Genomic DNA, 13048 nt, shown 5'->3' with positions numbered 1-13048 from the left:
CTCTCACCCACTCTCTCTCTCTTTCTCTCACTCTCTCTCTCTCTCCCCTTCTCTCTCCCTCACTCTTTCTTTCTCTCTCTCTCTCTTTCTCCTCTCTCACTCTCTTTCTTTCCCTCTCACTCTCTTTCTCTTTCTTTCTCTCTTTCTCTTTCTCTCTCACCCACTCTCTCTCTCTTTCTCTCACTCTCTCTCTCTCTCCCCTTCTCTCTCCCTCACTCTTTCTTTCTCTCTCTCTCTCTTTCTCCTCTCTCACTCTCTTTCTTTCCCTCTCACTCTCTTTCTCTCCCTCTCACTCTCTTTCTCTCCCTCACTCTCTCTCTCTCTGTCTCTCTCTTTCTGTCTCTCTCCCCTTCTCTCTCCCTCACTCTTTCTTTCTCTCTCTCTCTCTTTCTCCTCTCTCACTCTCTTTCTTTCCCTCTCACTCTCTTTCTCTCCCTCTCCCTCTCTTTCTCTCCCTCACTCACTCTCTCTCTGTCTCTCTCTCTCTCCCTCCCTCTCTCTCTCTCCAAAATAATTTGAACGTTAAAGGCTCAATGCATGTTTCTTTCCTGTCTTGCGAGCAGCTGTATCTCCGCGGAAACACCAGCGCAAGTCCCCTCTCATCCCCCGCCTACTGGAGTCGCCTATCCTTGAACTGTCTGCCACAGCACAACTGCAGCTGGAGGACCTGATGATGGACGGAGACCTTCTTGAGGTCTCACTGGATGAGACCCAGCACATCAGGCGCATCTTGGTCGCATGTCAGACAACAAACGAAGATAAATACATGGAATTCGAGGTATGTGCTCAACCTTTCCAACTCCCGCCCCCCCCCCCATATCCACCCCACTTCCTCTTCGTTCCTCTGTTTTTATCAGTCCTCATCCAGACTGACCTATGACCAAAGACGTTCCAACTGTGACCATCCCATCTTTTGTTCAGGCATAGTGTATCTAGGACTACATTATCTAATGTATAGTATAGGAGTTAGTATTAATAGCTATAGTTTTAGCCCCAGGTCAGTCCTGGTCCAAGCAGGCCTATGATCAAAGACGTTCCAACTGTGACCATCCCATCTTTTGTTCAGGCATAGTGTATCTAGGACTACATTATCTAATGTATCCTTTTTATCACTGCAGGCTCTCTTTTTGTATGATACCAATACAGCTGTTATTATACTCTATTAGACTATTAATCCCTCTGTACTTTAATATTAGACTCCCTCTGTACTCTCCCTCTCTCTCCTCTAATACTTTATTAGACTGTTTATCTCCCTATACCTTGTAAACCCATCTCCTCCTACTCTTTTTGTCTGCCCCTTCCCTCATGCTCTGTTAACACATTGGCTTCCAAGCCTCATTTTACATTTTATCCCAGGGTCCCAATATGACATCTTAATTAATTTTGACATGAGCAGCGTCATGGCACCTGTGCCCAGCGTCGCCTTCCTGGCACTTGTGCTGGATGGCACGTGTAAAGACATTCGAGCGAGATCGTTGCCAGTGCTGCCGAACTGGCTCTTGTACAGGTGGCACGTAACGTAAAATACACCATTTTGAGCGTGGCCATTGCCAGTACCGCCCGACTGGCCTTCATGCCGGTGGCACATAAAAGCACCCACAACAGTCTCGGAATGGTTGGCGTTAGGAAGGGCATCCAGCTGTAGAAGCTCTGCCAAATCAGATTGGAACCTGGTGCAGCCATCTGGTTTCACCAGTCCTCAGTCAAATCGTCTAACCCATGCCAGCATGGAAGACGGACGTTAAACGATGATGATGATGATGATGAATTCTTGTTTTTCTGCTCCACATATTTTATTTGACTATGTGGGTTTCTTCTGTTTGGCTGCCACTTTTCAATTTCTTCAGTTTTTGTTCCAAATGATTTCATATTTTGTGTAGTGGGGTCGTTTTGTAAAGTAATCATTCACATTTTCACCATAAATCAATGAATAAAGAGTTAATAGCTTTTAAAGTTTGCAAATTTTAGATAACTTTAGCCATTTCAAAGCCACAGACATATAGGTGCCTGTTTCCGTAAAAGCACCCACTATGCTCTCGGAGTGGTTGGCGTTAGGAAGGGCATCCAGCTGTAGAAACTCTGCCAAATCAGATTGGAGCCTGGTGTAGCCATCTTGTTCGCCAGTCCTCAGTCAAATCATCCAACCCATGCTAGCATGGAAAGCGGACGTTAAACGACGGTGAGGAGGAGGATGATGATGGTGAGCAGCATAATATTTTTCTTCTATTCTATACCTCTCAGAAAGCCCATAGGAAAGAAATGAAAAAACCACTCTCTGGTGGGTCGGGAGGGACTCGTTAACATACAACCACAACCCACTAACACACGTCATGTGGGAGCCAACCTGTTAAACTCTCTCTAGCCCCCAGCTGTCTATTACACCGTCGTCCCCTGTTCTATATGTCTGTCTGTGCCCAGCCCATCTGACCTGTGCTCTACCAGCCCCACCGCCCCGTTCCCATTAACAGCCTTGCTACTTTTGTCAGAAACTGAACTGTTTTCCTCCTTGCCTCTCTCCTGTTGCGGACTTGCAGGAGTTGACAACGGAGAGGATTCCGATGAAGGAGAAGCCTGAGAAAGTTCCGGCAAAGGGCAAAGAGAAGGAAAAAGAGAAGGAGAAAGTGAAGAAGAAAAGGAAGAAGAAAGAGGAGGAGTCAGAGAATTGCGAGACGAAAAGCAAGAGGAGTAAAGACGAGAACAGCCCTTCATCGAAACCAAGGAAAAAACTTGTTGTGAAGGACAAAGATCTGAAATTGAAAGAGAAAAGTAAGTGGTTTAATTAGCAGACTTTTTTTTTTTACCAGATCTGGTGAAGAAGGGAGGTGGTTTACTAGGGGTTAGGGAATCTGTTATAAGGCTTACCACCAAATGTGGACCAGGGATGTTGTAGGGATTGACAGGTGTGCCTGAGGTGTGGCGTGTAACCTTGTGTCTGTGATGCTGTGCAGTGTGTGTCACATTATGTATTTAGGTGTGGCATGGTATGTTAAGATGCACCATGTAGTCTGCCCACTTTCATGCCCACATGTGGTGTGTCTCGGCAGGCACATGTGGCCTGTGTTAGTGCCAAGTACGGTGTGCCTGGCAATGCCCCAAGTTTTTAGAAATAATTATAGGCGAAGGAGTGGCTGTGTGGTAAGTAGCTTGCTTACGAACCACATGGTTCTGGGTTCAGTCCCACTGCGTGGCACCTTGTCCAAGTGTCTTCTACTATAGCCTTGAGCTTACCAAATCCTTGTGAGTGGATTTGGTAGACAGAAACTGAGAGAAGCTTGTTATATATATACACACACACATATATATATATATATATATATATATATATATATATATATATATATATACACACACACACACACATATATATATATATATATATATATATATATACGTGTGTGTGTATGTTTGTGTGTCTGTGTTTGTTCCCCCAACATCGCTTGACAACCAATGCTGGTGTGTTTATGTCCCCATCACTTAGCGGTCTGGCAAGAGATACTGATAGAATAAGTACTAGGCTTACAAAGAATAAGTCCTGGGGTCGGTTTGCTCGACTAAAGGCGGTGCTCCAGCATGGCCACAGTCAAATGAGAGAAACAAGTAAAAGAGGGCGGCGAACTGGCAGAATCGTTAGCACACTGGGCAAAATGCTTAGCGGTATTTTATCTGCCGTTAGGTTCTGAAGTTCAATTTCCACCGAGGTCGACTTTGCCTTTCATCCTTTTGGGGTCAATTAAATAAATACCAGTTACGCACTGGGGTCGATGTAATCGACTTAATCCCTTTGTCTCTCCTTGTTTGTCCCCTCTATGTTTAGCCCCTCGTGGGCAACAAAGAAATAAATATAATTTAAGATTTTAGAGAATCCATGCTAATGTTTGAAGTGGTGATGTCTTGGAAAATATGCTTTTTATTTTGCACAAAAAACAGTTTCTTGTCTTTGCTAACATTTTGCAATGGAAGTCCAAGATATGTGGTGCACTGCTGTACTTGAGAAGACACGGATGTGAAACAATGATGCTGACGAGGCTGGTATTCATTTACTTAGCCCAGGGTTGGTGTTACCAAGTAGCGTAAAACGAGGCCCCATGTCAGGTCCCAAATATTCCATGTGTGTTATGTTCAAAGCTGTTTGTTTGTTTGTTTGTTTGTTTGTTTGTTTGTTTGTTTGTTTGTTGTAGATAAATGTAAAGAGATGAATTCTGTGAACACTAACGAAAGCAAAATGAAGAAGGAGGAGAAGAGCCAGAAGAGGATGAAAATCTCTAGTGGTGCTCGGGAGAAGAAACCATCCGGTCGAGTGAAGCAGAGTAAGAAGAGTGCCTCGTTGAGTGGAGATGAGGCAGACGAGGAGGAGGAAGAAGAAGACGACTGTTCTGCTGTGAAGTGTCTGAAACCTGCAGGTAGGTAGTGGTGGTCATGGTGGAAACATTAAAAGAAAAAAATAACAACAGTGAAGCATGGCTGTATGGTTGCGGGTGGTTGGGTCCCAGTGTGTGGCACTTTGGGCAAGTGTCTTCTACTATAGCTTCAGGCCTCCTACTACTACCACCACGTCTTGTGAGTGAATGTGGTTGATGGAGACTGTGGGGAAGCCTGTCATATGTATCTTTTATCGTTTCCTTGCTTTACTCACAGGACTGTGGCTGTGCTGGGGCACTCCCCTGAAGGGATTTTAGTTGGACAAATCAACCCTTTGTACTTCTTTTAAAGTGTGGTACTTAAACCTGTTGCTTTCTTATGCCAAACTGCTAAGTTATAGGGACAAAAACAAACCATCACCAGCTGTCAAGTGGTGGCAGAGGACAAACACAAATACACACACACACACACACTGACAAAAATATATATATATATATATACAGTAAGTTTTAACTATTTTTCTAACGCGACTCTCTCTCTATTTCTATCTCCCCCTCTCATTCTTCCCTCTACTGTTCTTCGCCTCTACCTGTCACTACTTCTCTCTCTCTCTCTCTCTATCTATCTCTTGTTACTCGTCCTTCGCCTCTCACCGTTACTACTACTATCTCTCTCTCTCTCTACCTTTCGTTGCTCACTTTTATTCTACTTCCTCCCCTCCTTTTCCCTCTGCTACTCTTTCTCTTCACACAGCCTTGGTCACATGTGTCCGGCGGCTATTTCTTTTCGTTCTTGGAATCACCAAGCTCGCACGTACTTCTTTGCCCCTCCTGTTCGTGCTTCACAGCGTTCAAGACATACACACTTCACGTCTGGTTGTACAGCCTTTTTGTTTGTTTATTTCACCGTTTCATTTTCCTGTCTTGTTTTCCGTCCGCCCCTACCCTCCACGAAAACAATTTAATTTGTGTTCGTGGGAAGAACCATTTTAATGATGCGTACTGCCTTAATTCTTCGAAACGCTGGAGTTTTAATGGTGGCAGCTGATGAAGGGGATGTTTCTATGTGGCCTGCTTGTTTGTTGCACCTTGTTTACCATTTTGTCCTTGTTCTTTTTGCCACGTCATGTACCCAGTTATGTATCTATATGTACATGTAGATGAACGTATATACATACATGTACATATATATGCATATACTCATATATTGTTTATATATATATATATATATATACATACACATTATTGGAATATTTTTTTAGTCCATGTCGTCCGGAAAGTTCAGTTTACAGTTAGAACATGTCGCATTTTAACTTTTAAAAAATCATTGTTGTGCCACCTTCATGAGATTTTAGTCGTATATTTGGTCAAAGGCCCAGCATAAGACCCCCCCCCCCCCCCCCCCCAGCTGTTATTCACAAGCATTATAAGATTTCAAGGATTCGCCAATTTTATATGTGCAAAGTGAAATTCCCACAACAGAACATTCATAAGATAACACACTTTCTGAAGTTGGTTGATGTTCTCCGGTTTTATGCTGATTTGATGAACGTTCTCTATGCTTCAAAACACAAATTCACATAAAGAATACGAAAACGATATATATATATATGCGTATAAGAAGGGATGACCACTAAGTGGACATCCGATATGCTAGAAAGAGGTCATCAACGACCCAACCACAAAGAAGGATAATGTTCTCCAGAAAAAAATTCAGCTAACTCCAGAACATAAGTGGGCAAGGCAAATGGAAAATATACAAAATAAAGAATTAATCGTATACCAGTTTCCCCATCAACTTTTTTTTTACTTAGGTAAAAACGTCCGTGGTTCTTCAGCACAATCGTTCTAAATTCAATATAATTTGCAGAACTATACACGAATTGTCTTCATAAAATTTGATGTGTGTACAGTTCTACCGATTACATTGGGGTTATTTTCAAATGTCTCAGTTCTGGCACATGAAATTCCGGAAGCAGTTGTGCAGACGATAAGTCACTGCAGTAGATGTTGCTGGCTACAGAACATAACTATTTAAATTAATATTTATGAGTGGCTGTGTGGTAAGTAGCTTGCTTACCAACCACATGGTTCCGGGTTCAGTCCCACTACATGACACCAGGCCGACCAAAGCCTTGAGAGTGGATTTGGTAGACGGAAACTGAAAGAAGCCTGTCGTATATATGTAAATATTTATATATAGGTATGTGTGTGTGTATATGTTTGTCCCATAACATCACTTGACAACCGATGCTGATGTGTTTACGTCCCCGTAACTTAGCGGTTCGGCAAAAAGAGACCGATACAATAAGTACTAGGCTTACAAAGAATAAGTCTTGGGGTCGATTTTCTCGACTAAAGGCGGTGCTCCAGCATGGCCGCAGTCAAATGACTGAAACAAGTAAAAGAGTATACTGAAGGTGATAAATTATGTAATACAATTTATCTGAATTTTCAGATTTTTTTTTATATGCTAGGCCACTGGTTTTAGATTGATGTTAATTAAATTGATATTCAATTTATCACCCTCAGTATATATATATATATATATATGTATATAAAAATAAAAATCCTAAATTCTTTGTATTCCCTTTCTATCAATGTAAAGACAGGATCTTTTTTAAAACGGGGACCACATTTTTCATTAATGTTTTACGTAGTGTTTTTGGTACCGAAAGACTTTCAAACTTCGTATACTTATCTATTTTGTGTTATAGAACAGAAAAATATTTTTGTATTCGAATTTATTTCATGTAAAAAATTGTCTTATTTCGATAATTTCAACCAATCACTGACAAGTATTCAGTTGTTTACATTTTACTCCTTTGGCTGATTAAGCGATGTAAAGCATATTTAATCTCCATACCTTCGTTTTATTTGCTTTTTTCATTTTAAATTTGCTTTAACCCTAACCCTAACCCTAGGGTAAGGGTTAGGGTTAATTGTTTATGTAGTCGGCACTTAATGTATATCTCTGAATGGACGTCAGTGATTGGTTGAAATTACAGAAATACGACAACTTTCACATGGAATAATTTATGGATTTCTTTTTTTTTTAAGAAGACTAAGACAAAAGGATGTTTTATATGACACATTCTACCAGTGTTCCAAGTTTCAAAGTGTTTCGTTAATGAAAAATGTGGCCCCCGTTTTAAAAAAGATCCTAAAGACAGAATCTCTACACAAGAAAGAATCAACAAGGAGAATCTTTTTATACGGTGACCATATTCCCTTCTCTCGCCTACTCAATGAAATACATATAAATTTACTTCTTGTTTCTCTAAGAACAGACATAAACTTCCTGTTTAAAAAGAGTTCATAGCCCCCAACTAAAGAGTATAAAACCCACAGAATTGTCTCCCCCTATCCACGTTTCCTCTTTGACACACAAACATTAATCCTTTTTAAACATAATACTAAAACTTAAATACATGCATCCTAATGTTTCTAACAATTATCTACATGAATTACTATTGAACTTTAAAAGCTCAAAGACAATATAATGTATTGATATATTCATTTTTTTAACATACTTATTATTTTCTTGTAAAAAACATTATTTTCATTTTACCCCTTCTTGAAAATTTGCAATACAATGAAAGCCGGTTAGAAACCCTTTTTAACCCTTCTTACACACATCTATATTAAAATAGGTTTTCAGTTTAGCATTCTGCCCTTTTATTATTATTATTTTTTGTTTTCCTATATATATATATATATATATATATATATATATATATGTTAAATCTCTGAACGAAGTATTAACAGTAACTGCACAACAAGGTAAAGTATATTTGCCACTTAAATGTGGCTGACCCCTAAGAGTGGATGTTACTGTTGCTTTTAGCCCCAGGAGAACATCTCCTGCAGCTGGCTATTGACACACATCTGTGTCCTGTCTATATTTGCAAAGGGAAGTCATCCTTCCCATCTTGATCTGGGATACGTACGGACTCGAGTTTCTGGGTATTTACCCGTCTTCAGCGTACGACAACCGCCGACCTTCGATGCGAAAGATATTCCTTTGCAAATATACATAACTTTTTCCAGTGAAATTATTCACTGATCTCGAAAAAGTGAAAACAAGCAACGTTAATATATAATACAAATAATATATGAGTATATGCGTATATACGTACATGTATGTACATACCTACATCTACATGTATATATTAGACACATATCTGGGTACAAGACGTAGCAAAAAAACGTGGACAAAATGATAAACGGAATACAGAAAACACACAGGCCACATAGAGAACATTTCCTTCATCAACTGCCACCATTCTAAAACTAAGCGTATATATATATATATATATATGTGTGTGTGTGTAAACAAGCGTTCTTATTCCTAAAGCCCATGGAATAATATCTTTGACCCCTTTATATCTCTATGTAAACAAACCTTCTAACGGTCACTGACCATGTAACATCTCTGCTCGTAAGTTACCTCATCATTTCGTTTTTGTCTTGCTATTACATGTTTTATTATGAACTCCCTGAAGAGAAATATATGAGGAACCCCAACAGCTCTTTCTTCTTTGTGAAAGGGCTCTCATTTATTTCGAAACATGTGTAGGAATTAAAGGAACTTTTATTGACATGCGTTTTGCTCCATTTATTATTATTATTATCCGTATCTTCTCAAAATGTATCACTTGGTATCCCTACCTGTAAAACGGCTGTGATATCTTGTTTTTTAGTGTAATTTTGCTACCTCTGGTAACTATTAACGTATTTAAATTATCGAAGGTTTTAATAACTGAGATAATATTAATATATACATAAACTAATATATATATATGCACACACACACACATACATATGTTCATGCCAGCATGGAAGGCGACTGTTAAACAGTGATGATGTATGTATGTATATATACGTGTGTGTGTGTGTACATATGTGTGTGTATAAAAGGATTTTGAAAAAATGTTTAATTTTTCTTAATTATTTGATCTTAATTTTTTGTTTTTTTTTTGTTTAGGTGACGAGGTGAATTGGGTGCAATGTGACCGCTGTGAATTGTGGTTCCACTTGTTGTGCGTTGGCGTCGGGGAGGATGAAGTGGGAGAAGATGATGATTACGTCTGCTTCAAGTGTAAAGTACCATTGAGGGCCGCTGGTGGTGGCACAGTGTCACTGAGGACGGCAGCTAGCAGTGGTGGTATCGTCACTGCTAGCAGCCTGGCCAATGGTGTCGTCACTACAGTGCCACAGAGATCAACTAGTAATGTCGGTGGTGGTGGTGGTGGTGTCAGAACCACCAACAGCCTGGCCGGCAATGTCACAGTGCCTCCGTCTCCACCACACACACCAGATGAAGAGCAGGAGGAGGAGGAGGAAGACGAGGAGGAGGAGGAAGAGGAGGATGAAGCAGAAGTGGCTTGGTCCTCAAATGAGGTTGTGTCACCTGGTGGTGGCACTGGTGTTGACGGGCCTCTGTCTGCACCGCTCCACAGTGGGGCCACAACAAAGGACTTTCAGCGACGTGGCTTGGGTAGTGGTGGTGACAGGATGGAGTTGGATGCGGCAGCAGTGGAGGAGGAGGGGGAGGAAGAAGAAGAGGAAGTAGGAGTAAATGGTGATGAAGATGATGTTGAATATTATGAGGAAGAGGAGGAGGATGGTGGTGGTGATGGTGTTGGTGGTGGTGATGATGATGATGGTGGTGGTGGTGCTGGTGGTGAGAGAGAAAATGGCAAAGTACAACTACAACAAGACGACGATGATGATGATGATGACAATGATGATGATGGTGAGGATGTGGTTATGACAGTGGACGATGATAACAGGAACATTGACGACGATGACGATGACGAAATGTTTGACGACGACGCGAGCAGGCAGGGCGAAGGACACGAGCAGTCGCCCACGGATTCTGAACCGACGACCGGAAGCAGACAAACAGCAGCGGCAAAGACTATAAACTCAACATCAACAGCAGCGACGACGACAACAACAACAACAAAACCAACTACAACATCAACAGCAGCAGCATCAGGCCCCTTGGCGGAGACTTTGACGGCCGGAAAGAAAGACCCTGGTAAGATGAAAATGATATTTTGCAGATTTTTGTCAGAATGGGTTGAGGCGGGGGTGGGAGTGGGGGGAGGGGTTGGCTGAGGATGGCGTGCATGTGTGGTGATGATGATGATGATGATGATGATGATGATGATAGTAAGTGGACAAGGGGGTCTGCTTGGTCAGTCTGTGCTGGTAATAGCAACCAGATCTCATTGATACCCGGTATTTAACTGATACTTTATTTTATCAACCCTGGTGGAGGGGGTGGGTGGGTGGGGCAAGGATAAGTTAACTGTAGCAGGATTTGAACCCTGAGTGTAGAGAGTTGAAATAAATCCTGTAAGCAGTTTTGTTTGATATTCCTATGGTTTTAATGATCCACCCCCCACCCATCTAATATTTTTTCCCAGGCCTGAAATTTTCGAGTGGGGGGTGGGCAGTACAGTCGATTGCCATGAGATTCAGTGCTCAGCTGGTATTTATTTCGTTGACCCTGGAAGGCAATGTGAGTCTTAGTGGAATTTGAACTCGGAACATTAAGACGGATGAAATGTTGTTAAGCAATTGTTGAGCACTGAGACAAAACCAGAAAGTTTAGGGGAATCCATATTTATACCATTGACCCCCCCCCCCCATTTTGTGGGCCTTCACTTTGGAATGGGTTCAAGTTACTTTTTTGCAGGATTTCATGCCAAATCTTAGGGACCTAAATAATTGTGAGGTATTTTCTGTAATGTTTAACAGATTTTGATTTCAGTCCATTAAAAATTAAAAATTTTTTTTTCTCTTTCTCTTTGAAATCAACCAATCTACCAACCTGCCAATGAACCAATCTTCCAACTTACCAATAAACCAACCTGCCAATGAACCAATCTTCCGACCTGCCAATGAACCAATCTTCCGACCTGCCAATGAACCAATCTTCCGACCTGCCAATGAACCAATCTACCAACCTGCCAATGAACCAATCTTCCAACCTGCCAATAAACCAATCTTCCGACCTGCCAATGAACTAATCTACCAATCTGCCAATGAACTAATCTGCCAATCTGCCAATGAACCAATCTTCCAACCTGCCAATGAATCAATCAACTTGCCAAATGAACCAATCTGACAACTTGCCAATGGACCAATGTTCCAACCTGACAATGAAACAATCTACCAATTTATGAATCTTTTGACCTGCCAATGAACCTATCAACCAAGCAAGTGAGCAAGCCAGCAAACAAGGAAGTCATCTTTCTATGAACAATAACAAGTGGTGCCACTGAGACTTCATACACACACACACACACACACACACTCCAGTACTTCACAGATGCCCTCCCCCACCACTCCAATATATTTATATAGACTGCTAACATTATATTGCTGTCCCTCCCCCCACCCCCACCTGCCGAATTTGTCATTTTTCAGCTTTTCACAATCTTCTCTCTTTTTGTCTCCTCTTTTAACCTCCCCCTCTCCCCCTCTTCTTTCCCTCTCTCTCTCTCTCTCTCTCACTCTCCCCCTCCCCTCTTTTACTATTCTCTTTTTCTCTGTCTTTGTACTTTCTTCATCTTTCCGTCTCTCTCTCTCTCTCTCTCTCTCTCTCTCCTAATATGAGTGCAAGTCTCTGCTGTGTGGCTCTGGATGGATGTCAGCATCTCACCACCTCCCACCACCACCACCATCCCCTTCCTTTCCTCCCTACATCTCTCACCTCTCAATCACTTCCTCTGTTTCTTTCCCTCTACCCCACTCCCATTCCTCATTCTCTCTCTCTCTCTCTCTCTCTCTCACACACACACACCACACATACACACTTCTCTTTGTACTTTTAAGTCTGTTGTTGCTGTTGTCACTGCTATATAAGGACAACTGCATCACCACCACCACCACCACCACAGCCACCAACAACAATAACAACACTGCACACAATTGTTATGATGATGATGATGGAACAAGGGGGTAAATGGTTGGTGGTGGTGGTAGAGGGGAGGGGGTAGTGGTGTTGGGGTGGGCGGTGTGTGTTAGAAGTAGAAATATCATTTTTCAACAACAATAATAATAATAATAATGATTTCTATTATTATTACTACCACTATTACAATTATTACTACTACTACTACTACTATTATTATTATTATTATTATTATTATTATTATATGCCATTTTATTTATACAATTTCTTTGTTTGTTCTCTCCTCTTCCCCTCTCCCCCTCTGCCACCATTTTGCAGCACTGCTCTCTTCCAACTCCATCCCCTCCTTTCATCATTAACAACAGCAGCAGCAGCTTTGTGTCACCCAGAAGAACCCTCAGCAACAGGCCACAGGTTCAAATCTAAGTAAAGATCTTTTTTTTTCTAAAAAAAAAGGGTTTGTTTTGTTGTTTTTTAAAATTTTTCTTATTTTGTTTCTCTCTTGATTTCTGCCTGTGTTTGAGTCTCGTTAAATTTTTAATTACTCATCGAAGCTTTCAATCAATTGATGCTGTGCCGTCTGTGTGATCATCGTTTTCATATCCACTTTTCCATGCTTGCATGAGTCGAAGAAAGTTTTTTGTGGCAGATTTTCTACAGCTGGGTGCCCTTCCTGTCACCAACACTTCAGCTGTTTTCTTTTCTTTGTATCTGTGTGCTTGCATGTGCATTTTAGTGTGTGTTCCTACTTCCATTAATG

The 13048-nt window shown here is 41.2% G+C and overlaps 1 protein-coding gene across 6 annotated transcripts in view; it reads left to right on the top strand.

Moving 5' to 3' along the window:
• LOC106868491 (lysine-specific demethylase 5A) overlaps positions 1-12743 on the top strand; it is a 73877-nt gene extending 61134 nt beyond the window's left edge. For 4 of the 6 annotated variants that reach the window (XM_089345738.1, XM_089345736.1, XM_089345735.1 and 1 more), the window contains 5 exons: positions 564-778; positions 2535-2766; positions 4179-4400; positions 9346-10404; positions 11592-12743. In XM_089345738.1, coding sequence (XP_089201864.1) covers positions 564-778; positions 2535-2766; positions 4179-4400; positions 9346-10404; positions 11592-11656 — 1793 coding nt within the window. In that variant the 3' untranslated portion in view covers positions 11657-12743. The remainder of the gene's footprint in view (positions 1-563; positions 779-2534; positions 2767-4178; positions 4401-9345; positions 10405-11591) is intronic. The other 2 variants (XM_089345737.1, XM_089345734.1) reach the window with 1 other exon arrangement.
• Positions 12744-13048: the final 305 nt, after the last annotated feature.

This window comes from Octopus bimaculoides, chromosome 29 (genome assembly GCF_046866305.1).
Source record: "Octopus bimaculoides isolate indiv1 chromosome 29, ASM4686630v1, whole genome shotgun sequence".
Classification (NCBI taxonomy): domain Eukaryota; kingdom Metazoa; phylum Mollusca; class Cephalopoda; order Octopoda; family Octopodidae; genus Octopus; species Octopus bimaculoides.
The sequence above is the reverse complement of the archived record's forward strand: the minus strand, read 5'-3'. Positions and strand labels throughout refer to the sequence as shown.